The sequence below is a fragment of the Leguminivora glycinivorella genome, chromosome 2 (genome assembly GCF_023078275.1).
Source record: "Leguminivora glycinivorella isolate SPB_JAAS2020 chromosome 2, LegGlyc_1.1, whole genome shotgun sequence".
NCBI classification, from domain to species: domain Eukaryota; kingdom Metazoa; phylum Arthropoda; class Insecta; order Lepidoptera; family Tortricidae; genus Leguminivora; species Leguminivora glycinivorella.
This window is the reverse complement of record NC_062972.1, coordinates 19,823,014-19,840,843: the sequence shown is the minus strand read 5'-3', so window position 1 is coordinate 19,840,843 and position 17,830 is coordinate 19,823,014. Positions and strand designations below refer to the sequence as shown.

Sequence of the window (17,830 nt, the reverse complement as noted above, 5' to 3'; positions counted from 1 at the left end):
AACATCAAACTATGCAAATCTATACTATTGATAAATAATGGGAAAGTGTGTGTGTCTGTTTGTTTGTCCATCTTTCACGGGAAAACGGAGCTACTAATTGAGGTGATTTTTTAAGTGGGGATAGTTGGGATTGGAGAGTGACATAGGCTACTTTTTGTCTCTTTCTAACGCGAGCGAAGTCGCGTAAAAATGCTACTAGTAAATATTAATGATGGAACGTTCTAGCTGCTGAATGACAAGTAATGTATAAAATAGAAAATGTTAATATTTTTATTAATTACTACATAGTTATTATTGTGATTACAATGTCATGATAAGTTTCCCTCTTAACTCTTTGGTAAAATTAGACTTTACTCGAAAGTAGGTTTTCCGCAAAATTGTTAGCTTCCCCTGTACGTGGAATAGCCATAGGGACTGAGCAGCAGTGGGATGTGGTAATGTTCGTTTTCTTTCACTTCGAAGACGATCTGAAAAGTCATGGACATAGTTTAGACTAAAACAAGAAAAGTAGATTACATAAGCCAGTAAAGAAATGCTTCGGATTCCACGTTATTGTCAGCCGAACCGGAGTCGAGGTCAACGAACATGTGATCTGAGGCTTTCTTTATTTCTGGCCAAGGTGTGTATAGTATTTTTTGCGGAGCCGGGAAGCGGTAACTTCGTTTTCCCCTCACTAGCTCGGAAACACGTGTTTTGTCCTTTAATACCAGCGGGTAAAAACGCATTTTATCCACTAGTGGGTAAAGTAATTTGACCTTGAATAAAGTCAAATTAACTGCTTTAAAATTGATAACAGTTAGGTGAATCTAGTAATAAAGATGATTTACCACCTGTGGAACTACTGGAAGCAGTGATAAACGCATTTTTTGCGTTGTAGTTTCCTCGCTATAGTGAGGGGAAAAGTTTTGTGTTACACTCGGGTGCAAATGTATTTTACTTCTTGTGTGTTAAAAAACTCGCAAGTTCAGGATTCTATTCTCGAACCACTCGCTTCGCTCGTGGTTCAACTATAGAATCCTTTCACTTGCTCGTTTCTCAATTCCACACTCGGCGTTAAAATACAACTTTGCCCCCTTGTATAAGTAACAAATAACTATTATCGCAGCGGCCTGACGTTTTCCGGCCGTAGGACAGACTCCTTCTCATTCTCCTACTAATTCCGCCACTTGGCCATATTTGTTATATCAACTCATATAGGTAAGTGTTAGTGTATTATTTGCCTGATGCTTCTAATTCGCATTATTTAGTAAACGGCAAATGGTGGCCACGTATTCCCGTTAAGTGGGTAATAAAATAACGTAAGATAAGCTAAATAAATATGTGATAGTGACTAAAAGTGGTTGAGTTAGTAGGAAAATAACAGTATATAGTAATTTATACATAAAAAAAATACTTAAATTAGTTAGTTTATTACAAAACGTAAACCCGCCAACGAGGGCGCCACTGGACGGACGATTAGTCTTAGGACTACCATTTTTTTGTACTCTGAAAATTCGCAGGAACACAGTTCAGTTTAGAGTCGGTGGAAAAGGAGATAAATAACAGTGTGTACTCTATGGTACATTGCCCGATTCGTCTGTTTCCGTACCAAAATTAATTAAATTAGTCTGCCAGGACCACGAATGTATATATGGCAACAAAAAAGCGACATCTCTACTTTTACGTACTCTACTAAATCCCTAGTTTGCCTATTAGGCTAAAGGTGGCGCTGATATCAATGTTATTAAGTTAATAACATTGATATCAGCGCCACCTTATTACATCCTCATTATTGCAATGTAAACAATGTTAATAATATTAACATTGTTTACATTGCAATAATGAGGATGTAATAAAAACAAATGAGCCATAATATACTCGTAGTGCTAACCTATAAAAAGTACTAACACAGTATCAGCACGTACCTCCACATAAGGATAAAGGGTTTCTTTCTGGTTCCTCGTGTAATAATCCCCCACGTTGAATTTCAATTTGTATGTTCCTGCACTCATGGAGTCCTTGGTAAAGGGAAACTGGATTCTTCCATCTCCTGTTGTCACAGTGCTGTGCCACGATACCCACGAATCTCCCTTTTGCTTAAATAACTCTGTGTAAAGTTGCACCGCTGGTCTTCCTGTGGATGTATCGAGAACGTGCGACGACAGAACAGGGCGCGACATAGCTGTGTGCTTTCGAGAAAGGTTGGAGTAATAATGCGACGTGTCGAGAATACCGTGATGTGCGTACGGGTTCAAACCGCTGACACCAGTTGTGGTTTTAAGATAATGTTATCATTACGTGGGATGCAGATAATAGAGTGTGATAATTTATATTCTCAGTTTTCATTATTTGGTTGCGTTGCAATGGGCATAATTAGGTAATTTAAATTATCTAATCTAATGCAAAGTGAAAGCACATGGTAATTTGTGAATCATTACTTGACATTGTAGTGCCTATAGATAGTTGAGTAAATAGTACCTAATTAAATATGTTGCCATACAAATTTAGAAAAGTCAATGATATGTAGGTAATATGTTATGTACCTACAAAATAACAATAGTTATGGTATAAAAAATATACTCTTATTATATACCTGCCTAATATAATCTACAATTAAGTAATAGTCCTAAAATAAATACCAGAAATTAAGTAACATACGTTTATTTTAATATTACAAAGTTAATACTTACATAGGTACCTGACATATATTATATAAACCTAGTTCACGCTTTATTCATTTTTTACACTGTTTTAACTTAATGAAGGTAGGTATATACCCATAATTCATATCGAGTTGTATTTTTCTTTAGTAGTCTTGAATTCTTTTGGCACTGTTTTTGATGTAAACATTAGGATGCAGGATACCAGTCCTGTGCTTGTAGATCGAGTTTTCTGGGTCTGATCCGATCTTGACCAACTTGCCTCTGAGCTGGTCTGATTCTTCACTAAATGATGGTCCTATTTTGGGATCCCCGTGCTTCGTGTAGTCTATCTGCCACATCGGCATATTATTTGGCTGCTTATAGTTGAATTGGTCGTATTTCTTTCTATCCCGAATAGGTATTTCTTCGGACTTTGACATTTTTTCACGAGATTTGTCTGTGTCACTAACCTCATTTCTGTCCCTATATTTATTGATTTTGTGTGGAAAGTATTTCTTTATGTTCGTATGACCAGGAATAACGCTCCTCCTTTGGGCTCCGTTGTCTAAGTTGCTCGGCCACGCGTTATTAGGTATGTTAATGCGCCGCTCTTTGTTATTATGTTTATGTTTATCAGTGAAGTAGCCAGTGTTTTCCACTGCCAGATACTGGGATAGTTCATCACTGTGGACTACTGGGATCGGAGGCAAAATGGGTTCGGTCGTTGTGGTTACGTTTTGAAGACTTCGCTGCTTTTCATTGAGCAGTCTTACGGTTCTCTGTATCAAGGTTCTGAGTGCGTCGTCTTTAGTGATGAGCTTGCACGGGATGTTGGGGAAGTGCTTGCACAGCACGTTCCGCATGAGATCCACTGTTTGTCCGGTTTGAGCCTTCGGAGCGTGAAAATCCGAAACCATTTTTGACATAAGCGCGTTGTTTCTTATCATTATTCCATTGATGCGTGCGATGGATAGACAGAGAAGCAAAAATAGTTTGGATAAACTTTGCCTCATTATTATGGTCAGATTGATTACATTAAATTAATTTAATTTTCTTTTAAATAAATCTAAGCACGAGTAGTTATTTTTTTGGGAGTTGGACACTTTTTTAATCGTTTTGTTCACACATAAGTAGTATATTATTATCCAGTTCGTTTGGCCCAGGACCGACCGACCGACCATAAAAGAAAACCTAGTCCTAAAATCTTTTTATAATGTCGAAAACTTTAACTAAACACTTCATTCACATTATTACTCATTGTGTTAGAAAGTGTCAGGTTCTTGGACTAATGACTGAGGACGTGCTAAATGCTTACTAGTGACTTTTTCCCGTTTTTCCTTAACGAGTAGCCACTTAGATTATCATTGCATATACACAGAGTAGGTGCAATACAGTACGTTGACTAATAGAAATCATAGTCGATACCTATAATTACAGCGATTGTTACATTTTCGCCGCACCGATCGTAATCGTAATGTAGGAGCCGATTTTTGAACTTCAATTCGTGTATATTGTTCTAGAATATTTCCACTATACCAGCAAGTCGAAATTTGAATTGTAATTTTATGAGGATTGAAATTTTTATGTATAGCGACCGTTTTATCATATAGCATTTTTCCGTTTCCTACCGATTTACAATTCATTGTCTCCTATAGTTGGTAAACATATTTTTAAATACGGCACTATCTTGCCGCGCAAGTTAAACTACTGTAAATAATCGTTTAATTTTACACGAGCCAATTGTTAGTAAACCTGTGACTTCCGGTATTTGATAAATATGCTGATTCTGAGTTTTATAGCCCTAAAACGAAGTAGGTAGTCGTACCTACTACTTTCCTGAACTCTTTAAAAATTAGATTCTTGTGATGCTTGCTACTTACTAATCGAAGCAAAGGTAAGTAACGTTAAGTACCAAGGTACATATCATCTATTTTCTGGGAAATGGATACTGTGCCTGTCAAGTGATAAGTGATAATATACAGTAAATTGTCTTGTAAGCACCACGAAATGGAAATCTGCTCATTTATATAAAGCGATTATTATACAGAATTATGATTGATGATGATGATAGTCTATGTAGTATAACGTGGTCATTTTATGAACTAACAACGCCATCTAGTCATTGAAACGTGATACGACAGCGCCATGTTTTGTTGAATGGCAATCCTAATACAAACAGTTTTCTTTGATATGATCTACTCGACGCTAGATGGAACTAGTTCACACAAAATCGGCGCCGTCTGTTTTTAACCCCCGACGCAAAAACGACGGGGTGTTATAAGTTTGACGTGTCTGTCTGTCTGTCTGTCTGTCTGTGTGTCTGTTTGTCTGTCTGTGTGTGTGTCTGTCTGTGGCATCGTAGCTCCCGAACGGATAAACCGATTTCGATTTAGTTTTTTTTATTTGAAAGCTGTGTTAGTCGGGAGTGTTCTTAGCCATGTTTCATGAAAATCGGTCCACTAGGTCGCGGTCGGGGGTTTTTCAAAATTTTAATTTTATGGGTTTTGGCTTGGTTTTGGCGTATTAGACTCGCACCGCACTTAAATAGTAGGTTATACTACCATACTATTCAATAATATACTCTATGGGTTATACACCAAAAGTATTTTAATCACTGAATCAAATACGTAAGTACGTCAACTTCATGATCCCAGCGTTATCCCGACATGAAAGCTCAGGGTCCGCTTTTGGCAACTAATGCCAGGACTAGGCGTAGACACTTTTAGTTAGATTTAGCAAGGACGATTTAATACGGGACCACACGGGACTTACAAAGCTCATACCAAAAACGTACCCCTGAAATGTATCGGCATTTTAGGGTTAAAACTATTGGGTTGGTAAGAAAGTAATGAGCGAATCATAACCAATATTGTAATTTTTATTTAATTTATTATTTTAATCATTTATCAAAAATATAACGGCCTTCGTTATCTACTACTTGTCTCCATCGTTCTGGTAAAGAATGAATAGCATCGGCGAAGAAGTTCTTAGGTTTAGATTCAAAAAACTCAGCTATGTACTGTCGTAGATGGGCTTGATCATCGAACTTTTTTTCATTCAAGGCATTGCTTAGCGATCTGAACAAGGCGTAATCCGTAGGTGCCAAGTCTGGAGAGTACGGTGGATGAGGTATCACTTTCCAACCTAGCTCCAATAGCTTTAGCCGAGTAACTTTTGCAATGTGTGGGCGAGCATTGTCGTGTAAGAAAAAAACTTTAGCATGCTGTGGACGATTCTGACAGATTTTTTGGTTTAAATTTTCAAGCTGATTACAGTATACTGATGCGGTAACAGTCATTCCACTTGGTAGGAGTTCCCAGTGAATAATACCATGAATATCTCACCAAACGGACAGCATAACTTTTTTCGGGTGAGGCTCTGTTTTTGGTGCCTCTATTCCTTTTTCGTTTGGAGCTAGCCACTGACGTTTGCGTGTGTGATTTATATATAAGACCCATTTTCATCTCCAGTGATAAGATGGTCCAACCAGTTGAATGTGCGGCGAAAAGACAGAAGTTGTATGCAGATATCGGCACGGCGGTTTAGTTGATCTCTATCAAGTTCGTGCGGTATCCAAACACTGTATTTGTAGTTTTTTCCCAACTCGTGTAAATGTGTTTCTATGGTGACATGAGAGCAGCCTAACTCGGTAGCAAGAGTACGACTCGTTAGCCTCGGATCTCCTTCAATTAAGGTTTTTAATTTGGCTACATCAATCTTCACCGGTCGACCAGACTTAGGTTGATCTGATAATGAAAAGTCGCCACTACGAAACCGCTGGAACCATCGTTTCGCCGTGGCCTCAGACACAACTTCAGGAGCAACACGCTGACATATATTACGCACTGCTTCGGCGGCTGAATGGCCAGACTGAAATTCATATAGTAAGCAATGCCTTACATGCACTTTTAATTCGTCCATTTTCTTCCTTATATTAGCTCGGCGACAGCTAGTGAATGACTGACGAGAAACTGTGCGACTCACCCTTTATATACTTTCGACCATAGAAGATTCTAGAACTCTCTCAAAAATTGTATGTGGAATTTAATCGATCGCTCATTACTTTCTTACCAACCCAATAGATGACGCTATTTTGCAGCCTGGTAAGTGGCCAAAATCACATTTTCCCCAAATATTTTTGCGTGTTTTTTATTTTTTATAAGAACAAATTACATATTTCTTTATTTTAATATCATGACACCACGTCAATACACATTTTGAAAAAAAATATTGTAGGCATCATCAGTGTAGTTATGATAGTATTTAATAGGCGGCGCTAAAAAATTGAGGTACGATTCTTAGTATGAAGATTGTAAATCCATACTAATATTATAAATGGGAAAGTGTGTGTGTCTGTTTGTTTGTCCGTCTTTCACGGCAAAACGGAGCGACGAATTGACGTGATTTTTTAAGTGGAGATATTTGAGGGGATGGAGAGTGACATAGGCTACTTTTTGTCTCTTTCTAACCCATTTTCGAATTTAACGCGAGCGAAGCCGTGGGCAAAATCTAGTCCTATAAAAATTATCCTTGGCTAAAGCTATTGACTTTTCAACCTTCTATTCCAAGCCAGACGGTAGGCCCTAAACTAAAATCAGAAAAAGTACCTAGTACATAAAGGTAAATTAGTTTTCAGACCCTGGCGAAGCTTGATATCGATTTTGTAGAGGCATACCTACTTCGCACGTGTTAAATGAACCCTTGTTCAGTGTTATGATATAAATTTAGGTATATGATTGATTAAGTATGTTTAGCTTAGCTTAGTCTGACTCTAGACAACCTCGTTTCTACAGGTGGCTCTAGCTGTAGATATACCTATTAGGTAAAAAAAGTAGTATGCTAATCGTACACGTTCCGCTACGCAGCGAACCACACGCTCAGAAATTCACGAAAAATCATTAATTAAAGTATGCGTCAGTAGGTAATAATATTCTTTACAAGTTAACATTTAAGTAATAAGTACGTTCTCCTATTTGTAACAATTGTCTAGACGTTAATATCAGGAAATAGGTAATCGGCAACTTCATTTAAACCCCGTTTTAAGGAAAACTTCAATTAATATAAAAACAATTGAAATTCTGAAATAAGTAAGCAAAGAATCAGTAAATAAACAGTGGCCAGTCGGCGTATCGTGCTGCCAATTTTATCACTTATCCACGTGGATAAAGCATCCGTCACGCTTTAGCAAGTATGTCAGTGTGAGAGTGACAGATGTCTTATCCACGTGGATAAGTGATAAAAATGGCAGCATGATACGCCGGCTGGTTAACACGGCAAGGGTACCGACTGCCGAGTCCGATCGGCGATACTTGTGGCCTCCCGCTTGCGATCTACCCGGCCGGTTGTGGTGGAGTCGGACTTTTGATAATATACCTGCTATGTCAGTCTATGCTCATTTGTGAGTGTGTTCAATAAAACGTCCCACTTTGTCGTCGGTTACCATTAAGGCGAGATTTACTTGTATCTTTATATGAATAAACTGACAAAGCGGCTTTATAGCAATCGACAAAGTCGGACGTTTTCCCGTGCACAATTACATTTATTCTGCGTTGTCAGATCAAAACCACATATTAACTACTTACTAAAGTACAGAAATGACACTTGCTATAAAGCCGAAGTTTGGCTTTCAGGGTCGAATAGGGCTGTCCCGTTCTATATCATCTTCGGCTACTTAGGGTTGTCAAAATCAAGTAATTCTTTTATTTCTCACATCTCGCAGGATTAAATCGACACGAGTTACGAATTTTCTCGCACATGTAGCATACTACGTTTTACAGTACCTACATAATATATGGTATGTGGCTCTTTGAAGTTTCGAGGTAGTTACTCATAGGTACATAAAGTACTACTTTGCGCTCTATTTAAAAAAGAAATAGGCTACGCAAAAGCCTCGTTCACACTGCCGCTCTACTCATTGGCTGTCAGTGACACTCTGCCGGTAATTATTTTTATTACTCCCCTCCCGTCGCACCCGCTGCCCGCTAAGCACCGACGAATTTTTGTTTATTTTTTTATTTTATAATGTGTCTGTCACTGGACGCTTCTTTTTTAAAAATAATTTCTTATATTTAATTTGCTAGATTTCAATATTTTCAGTATACATTCTAGGCCGATAGTCCACTATCATAGGTTTATAATAGAAATATGATCATAGGCAACATGCCGTCCTTTTTCTTCAAGTTGGAGAAAAAGAGACGCATACAGACCTATGATCGTATTTCTATGATAAACATATAATATTGTACTTTCGGCCAAAGTGCGTTTTTCATACATGAGTAGTATTATCAAAGACAATTACATTACATTATCTACTATCAATACCACCATCAAATAGTGTGTAAATTAAAGTATTTTTCTTACTTTTGAACAGTAACAAAATCTTGGTGGTATAACTAAATATTTATGAAAAAAAATGGCTTGGTTCGGTGTGGTGGTAACTGTTAACTACTGTTTTTCTCGGGAAAAATCTGATTAGTTAGCACTGGTAACACTAACAGTGGTAGAGTAGTAGAGTCAGACAAGGATTTTGAAAGCCCCGCCTCTACAAGAGTTGAGTTGATCGTTACGTTTGAAATAACATTAACAACGGCAAGGCTTTCAAAATCGTTACCAACTTAATTGTATTGGACAAAATCTAGTCGTGGTACCTTGTGGGTTAGCAACGGTAAATGGTCAGCATTTTGAAAAAATAATTAAGTAGGTAGGTTATTTTCCATCAACATTCATCAATTTACGGAGTTAGCTGATGCACCTCGTGGATCAGGTAGACCAACAACCTGGATGGCAGTTGTTAGAAAAGATATATGAAGAATGGATAAGAGCAGAGACGACCCAGGACCGACCGGCCTGGCGACGCATGATTAGAAGGACCTTGGGGTCGGTCCTTCGGTAAATGGGAAGGAGCCAGAAGAAGAACATTCATCAATTTACACACTTAATTCACGCCTTTGGCAAGCTCTATTCGTATACAGATTAGATATATATATATACATACAGATATATATACAGATAGATGTACCTACAGATTCGCTATGAATCTTTCGAACAAGGAACATAAAGTACCAAGGTAAGTTAAATCGGGAAATCGGGGCACAATTTTACAATTTACCACCGCCCTGGCTTCAAACTTGAACAAAAGGAACGCTGTCTCTGTCGCTGTCCATGTATCCGGATATAGCTGTTTCATCTGGTGAACTTATTGTAATAGTGCAAGTTAGCTGGAAGAAAGTATTGAATTATGGAGCCGTTAAATGTTGAAGGAGTTCGATTAATAACTCATTTTAACTTTACGCGGTGTAACTTATGTTATGGAACGGTTTTTTTAATACTAGGAACATACTTATAAATTCAATCAAAACTAAAAACTGTGACACAATTTTAAAAGGAAATTATTAAAATTAGTTTTTCCTTTTTTCCCCTGATAACCCAGCGTCGTGACGTGTGTTACGACTCATGCTAAAGAATACCATTTGATTCGAACTTTAATATGAAAACGTTCGTCAATAAAATCCTCTAGATACGACCTGAATGAGATATATTATGAAAGTGTGTTTTAAGTGAAGTTTTACCACCCGACACCTACATAAATATTTACCAACCGACACCTTTTGGTAGATAATTAATATAATTATTTGTTTGCTATGAGTTAAATTTGATATCAAAAAGTTAAGTCACATCATAAGAATATAATAATTACCTACCGAATGTCGGCAACAAATCCACCAGCTGCTTCGTACAGTCGCATTCATAAATAAGGACATTAATAACTGGAAAGGATTCACTAGCGCTTTACACCGCACTGAATACGGGAACACGGGTACAGTCGCATAAATAACCGCCGTCGGCCGCAGGGGCGGTAAATCTACCATTGTGGCGGTACAATGGACACAGGCGATGTACAACTTTGGCGACTGAAATACAAGTATAACGCGAGGTACATCCAGTTTGGGGAATTTTAATTTGGTAAGTAAATAATGTAGATGTAGTAAATAAAGGTATCGCTTTCTCACATTGATTGCAATTAAGTACCTAACTATGACATAATATACTAAAGGTAGCGTATTTGAAGTTATATATGGCTCGTAGTTCTATGGATTACCATACAAATTAGTGGCCATTTCGGAGTCTATATTTATGCCTAATTTTAGAATCAAAACTCATTCTCTACAAAATTACAAATACAATTTAGTACTATTGTAGCGCTAGGCCGTAGCATAGATTTCCCGGCATGCCATGCACCTATACCGCAGTACAATAAAGAGTACTACAGTACAGTATGGCTACTCCCGCTCCCCACTGAAAGTGCCGCCCACCCGCTATCAGTTACCTCACAGTTACCGCCTGTCAACCAGTCATATCTCACTCATAGAAGCATGGTACGCGTTCACCTCACGCTTAGACTGTGTGCGTAGGAACACGCCTCTTTCATATATTTGATCACCAATATCACCATTGTCCGAGATGTGCCTATACGGTGCGTGGACAAAAAAACAATCGTTTACATATTATTGCCTTTTTATCTCTATATCGGGCTTCTTTCTTACTTCACGACGATACGCTGTATAGATTTTATAATATTTATTTGATTAGCAATTCATAAAAAAGACTATGTCCTATTTTCTTTAACTTTACAGATTGAAGAAAAATAAAAGCGTCAATTGTGTAGTGTAGTCAAATAATGTAGTAGGCTCCACCATCCACGGTTTCTTACTTCCTCTCAATTTCGTGTAGTAATTGAAACTCTTGCCAGCATGCCAGCAACCCCTTTTGCGGTGTTATCGCCCCACGCCCTGCAATAAATATGTTAATTCTAGTGGAAAATCAAATACCAAAACTGACATGTCAAAACGGATCAACAACTAGCAGATTTCTAATCTAAGGCACGCCATTCACGATCAAAGCGGCACTCGGTCGGTGTGGTATTTTACATTGGCTTGGAGGTATCAAATGAAAATTATTTCTAGTGTTGTATTAGATTTCACCCATTTTTTTTAAATCCTGACTTGACCTGAAGTTACAGGAAAAACATTGGGGACAATATGCCAGTAGTTACCAATGGTAACGACTTGGTGGCTACTGTGGTAAGTGAACAAGTGGAATAACCCATTTGATTTACATTTACACAGTTCGATTATGATTGGTGCGATAAAACATTTGTGACTTCGTAACGCTTAAGATTCCAATTTTCGAACGAATGTGTAATTTTAGACTGAAAATTATCGGATTCCGTTACAATCAATCAGATGGTACATGTATGCAGGGCCGGATTAAGGGTAGAGCGAGTGGAGCGACCGCTCTAGGCGCCAGATGGTGAGGGGGCGCCAAAATTGTAAATGTGGAAAAGTCCAAATCAAAAAGTTTTAATGCGTGGGCGCACACAGAGCCCCAAATGGTGAGACAGGACAGGAGTGAATTCAGCTATTAAAAAACCGGCCAAGAGCGTGTCGGGCCACGCTCAGTGTAGGGTTCCGTAGTTTTTCGTATTTTTCTCAAAAACTACTGAACCTATCAAGTTCAAAACAATTTTCCTAGAAAGTCTTTATAAAGTTCTACTTTTGTGATTTTTTTCATATTTTTTAAACATATGGTTCAAAAGTTAGAGGGGGGGGGACGCACTTTTTTTTTCCTTTAAGAGCGATTATTTCCGAAAATATTAATATTATCAAAAAACGATCTTAGTAAACCCTTATTAATTTTTAAATACCTATCCAACAATATATCACACGTTGGGGTTGAAATGAAAAAAAAAATCAGCCCTCACTTTACATGTAGGGGGGGTACCCTAATAAAACATTTTTTTCCATTTTTATTTTTGCACTTTGTTGGCGTGATTGATATACATATTGGTACCAAATTTCAGCTTTCTAGTGCTTACGGTTACTGAGATTATCCGCGGACGGACGGACGGACGGACGGACAGACGGACAGACAGACATGGCGAAACTATAAGGGTTCCTAGTTGGCTACGGAACCCTAAAAATCTGCATTTGGGTATATAAAATCTCTCTCAATAATAGGAAAAAATTTCGCGCTCGCTTCGCTCGCGTTTAATATTTCTGTCTAGTATAGGACCCCATACTATTATTATTATTATTATTTATTATTTATTTGATACACTAGCAGCTCTTCGAGCTGATGCGTGTATATCACTGCACTTGTGTTTATTTTGCACTCTTCAAAGTTCTAATATAATTGTCCAGTCTATTTTTGAAACAGTTCACTGACGGCGCGCTAATAACAGTTTCTGGTAGAGAGTTCCACATATTAACTATGCGATTCGGCAGGAAGTACTATATTTACTTATTAGTCAAATGGATATAACATGACAGACGGACATAGCAAAACTATAAGGACTCCGTTATTGGTATTTTTAGCTTCGAACCCCAAAAAAATTTTAACAATGGCGCCAAAACTATGTCTCGCTCTACCCTGATCAAAAGCGCGGGCCGGCGCTGCATGTATGTGTGTACATGTAAAGCCTGACAAGATTTTATTTGACCCTGAAACAGTGTCGCTATAAACCGCTTTCATATGGCAATAATGTGCCGACGTCATATGTAATGGGGACAGCGTGTACTGGTTACCCGTTAATATTTATAGAAAATTAAAACATGGTTTTAGAGAATCAAAATTTAATAAGCAAGGTTTTAAGACTCACAACTTTTTTTCGCACAGCCTAAAATCCATGAATATTGTGCCTTAATCGAAGTTGTCGAGGTTTATTTTCTTTTTGCGTGGGACCTTGTTCTGTACTGGTGGCAATTATGGAGGCCTCCTTAATTCTATAAATATTTTTCACGGCAGAGCTACAGACACCTTAAATAAGAACAAAACATATATTAGGCTAAACGCGACGCATTCGATGACTTTCGACGATGGGTGTCAAGTAGTAATCCTTGCCAGTAAAAGGAATTAGTTCAGCTAAAAATCCGCAACGCGGCGAGGGTCAAATAAAAACTTGTCAGGCTATAAACAAGCGGTTGTTGGTCATTCATTGAACAGCCGGCTTTACCAAATCTAGCGCGCGCGCCGCCACGCGCGCAACATGGCTGCCCTAACGGCGCTTTAACTCTTCACTTAATTGTGCGGTTTTAAATACTTAACTATTAAAGGGGGGTCCAATTAATACCAGTGCAAAGGCAACACGCATTACGCAATTTAGACCTTATGCTCATATACACTAGTTCGTTATGAATGAATTGTTAACTTTGTTGCTTTAAGACCTTGCCAATTTATTTGTCATTCAAAGCGAGCAACTTTGGACTTTATTTATTTGCTAATAAGTGTACCTAGGTTTATTGCATTTTGCTTTGCAGGTTTATTTAATTGTTTGTTTGCGTGGGAAGATTTGTGGTCAAGTTTTATATCCATTTGTATGTTTAGTTTTAAGTTTTTTGAAATGCTCTGTTTTCATTTTAATAAAATAAAGCTATGGTTTTTGTACGGAAGTTCGCCAAATATTAGACATGGCATAATTTTTTTGTTACTTAAATGAATGTGAAGCGATTAAAATACTACCGGTAAACGAGCATTTCTTGTGTCCATTACAGGGACCTCGGAAACGGTTTGTTGTTTTCGGGTCGAAAAATAAATCTGACAAGGTTTGTTATCAGGGGGCCGATTTTTGAGTCTCACTATCACTAAAATACCGGTTGAAAACGGTGAATTGCCTATTATTTTCAGTGACAATTTTCTGAATTCGAACGTCGTGAGACTCAAAAATCGGCCCCCTGGAGGGTGATTTTTGAATCTCGCACACGGGATTTTGTCACTAAAGTACTGGTTGAAAACGGTGACTTGCTTATTATATTCAGTGACAATTTTCTGAATTCGAACGCGTGAGACTCAAAAATCGGCCCGCTGATCTCTGAAAAACCGCCTTTTCCGAGTTTTTACATAAGAACAGATTAAGACTACATCTCCCGTATTACATTGCTTATAAAAATTACACTACGTATTATATTTTTAAGTAATGGTACCTTTTAACAGCAATGGGAATCCTTGCAATGGTTTGTAATTTTTCGATTGCAAAACTCAAGTTTCTCCGCCAAACCACTGCAAGTTAGACAATACCATCAAAAACAAACAATATCTAGCGCTCCATCAACCGCCAACTCGACTGTCAAGCGCCACGTCACGCCGCGCACGTCACGCCACACGCCACACTGTCACGCCGCGATGGTCCTCGCGCCGAGGGTCTTTCACGACCGTTGTCTCGATTGTTGTCCGCGTGCTGTGCCTGAATGACGTTGCCGATGCTTCTTTTTGCTCGACTAATCCATGAGGATGGATTGTGCTGGTTTTAGCTCAATGTATAACATGCAGAATATATGTACTTAAATATGGCTTGATACTAATCTCAAAATATGTTAAAAATTATCTCTGGATGGTTCGGATATGTCAGTAGAAGAAGCGGAATATCTGTTTATTTTTTGACACTTAAGACAATTTTCCCCTCACTAGCTCAAACGTGCACGTGTTTTGTCCTTTAATAGCAGCGGGTAAAAACGCATTTTATCCACTAGTGGGTAAAGTAATTTGACCTTGAATAAAGTCAAATTGACTGCTTTAAAATTGATAAAAGTAGGTAAATCTAGTAATAAAGATGATTTACCACCTGTGGAACTACTGGAAGCAGTGATAAACGCATTTTTTGCGTTGCAGTTTCCTCGCTATAGTGAGCGGAAAAGTTTTGTGTTACACTCGGGTGCAAATGTGTTTCACTTCTCGTGTGTTAAAAAACTCGCAAGTTCAGGATTCTATTCTCGAACCACTCGCTTCGCTCGTGGTTCAACTGTAGAATCCTTTCACTTGCTCGTTTTTCAATTCCACACTCGGCGGTAGAATACAACTTTGCCCCCTTGTATAACAAATAACTATTTTAAACACGTAGCCGATCTATATCATATCAAGAGCTTATATTTTATTTGACTTAAACTTTGAATCGGGACCTTACACATATTTTGTGTTATTTCATCTTAGGTAGAGTTGTATTTAATATGACAAATATTTTACGAGGCTTTCACAATTATCAAGGCTCAGCGAGTAACCAAATAGGTACATGTAACAAACACAATAGCACATACTTCACCGATTTTCTATAAGGAGGAGGTAAGACACTCTTGAGTACAATCTGCAACTAATTAATACCTAAAACAAGAGAAATCTAGAGTGTTAATCCAGGTAAAAATTAACAACAGAAAAATGCTCTCCAAAACAAATCTCATATTATTTTCTTACTAATTTTGGCGATTTTATAATATAATGGCATTGGTAATGATAGATAATAATTCTATTGAGCCCTTATTTGGAATAAAAGTCATGGCCATGAGTTCATATTTCCTGGGCTCTCAATAGGTCTTAGTTGTGGTGTAGTGGTAGATTTCTAGTTATTCGTTATGTCAAGTCAATTGTTCTCAAATTAGGGGTTAAGTCCATTTCACATATTCAACATTCGACTCTGATAGGGATGTTCTTCGTCTATAGATAGGCAGTTGTTAATGACGCAGAGCCGAGTCAATCGAATTCCATTAGGATTGACAGAGGCTCGAGCGCGACGCAAGATAATGTCACGGCCCTAGAGCGCTGTAGAATACTGGCCGGTAAGGCCAAAGCCACGAATGGAGCGGCCGACCTAGAGCGAATTGTTCGAAGTGATGCAGCACAATTTTCTTTTGTTAAACGTAATTCAGCAGTTCTCAAAAAGTTTGTACATAGCTACGTCAGCAAATTTTAATTGATCCCATTTTGTTACCAACATTTAGTGATATAAGTCGACTTTCGTAAGATATAAAGATATATACAGGATAATTGTTATAATAATAATAATATATTCTTTATTTCAGACCAATTATAATTAATAAAATATAGATACTAGATACTAGAAGAAAATATCTTAGATACTAGATAACCTTAATGACCAAATAAAACCTACTAAAATCTGAATTCAAGAAATAAATCTTGGTAACAAAAAAGGAATAATAAAAACAAATTTAATTTGTTTCTTAATTTTTGTACAAACTTTTCGAGAACTGCACAATTATCAAACGTCAGAAGATATTTCATAACAATTTTACGTCAGTCAGAACAGTCAGTCAAACGAAATCCTGCCATGTTCTCTGTAAACATAATTGTAAGCAACCGCCAACGACCGCTACGCCGTAGCTCGTAGCCACAATTCTCAACTCCCGTGTAACCCGCGGTCGATAAGGCGTGGCCTCACACTTGTCCACGGCCTTTTGTCTGGGGAACCGTCAAGCGTGAGCGGACATGTGGGTCTCTTGTCCCGGCACTGCAATCTAGGCTGACCTATAGCTCCGTCTGTCGACGCCGCTACGAGGAAGCGTAGCGGAACTGCTGTATACACAAAGAGAGTGCTTTAATAAATTACATTCCTGAAATTAGCGTAAATTCAGTGTTTATGTAAATCAGGTAATTACCGGCTACCTAAATGATGGTGTCTTCAAGTCGGGTTAGCTCAAAGTTATGAAGTCCCGTATTGACAGCAGTTAGCCAGTCCGATCTCCGAGTTGAAAGCTCCTCCTACGATACGCATTACTCTCCGACTTGAAGACCTTGACGCCAAACGTCAGCTCCGAAAATCTCGGCCCAAGCCCTCCTACAGCTACACTTACAACTCTTCTGGGCAGCTCTACTGTGCTCCGTGCTGTCGGACTTTCAAAACCCAATTCGGATTTGCAAGTCACGCTCGTGCTTATGCTCGTAACAATTTGGTCTCATAAATAGTAATAATAAATTAATTAAAAATTGTCAGGATGTCGCCGTCGACGGATACGTCTGGAAGGACATCATCGTCACCATCATCAATTGATGGTGAATCTACAGACTTACAAAAATAGATAGGTAGGCTCGAGGATGAAATATTTGTTTTAGACCCACGGTGCTCGGTAGGTGTGTCAATGTTAGAAGTGACGCTTTTGTCGGAGTAAACGTTATTTTTGCTACCAACTAATTTTGATTTACCTACTTTAACATTAAGTAATTAATTTCGCTGATTTTAATATCAAAGATCCGATTTTCAGATAAGTAGGTACTTACTCAGGTTCATAGGATAGTTATACTTACTGTGATCACAGTGATGCAAAGAACTGTAAAGATTTCGTTTCTTTAAGGTGAAACTTCTTAAAATTAAATAAAAACTGAAGTAAACCTTTATCCATGTTGATTCTGTTATTTAAGTTTTTAATTTG

General features: G+C 38.0%; 1 protein-coding gene across 1 annotated transcript; it reads right to left on the bottom strand.

The window, feature by feature from the left end:
- Positions 1–247: 247 nt before the first annotated feature.
- LOC125240012 (5-hydroxyisourate hydrolase) lies at positions 248–2,224 on the bottom strand. Its single transcript, XM_048147831.1, has 2 exons — positions 1,905–2,224; positions 248–467 (listed from the first exon to the last, which is right to left on the bottom strand). The coding sequence occupies exons 1-2, from the start codon at positions 2,157–2,159 to the stop codon at positions 381–383; spliced, it is 342 nt and encodes a 113-aa protein (XP_048003788.1). The 5' UTR covers positions 2,160–2,224; the 3' UTR covers positions 248–380.
- Between the last annotated feature and the right edge of the window lie 15,606 nt (positions 2,225–17,830).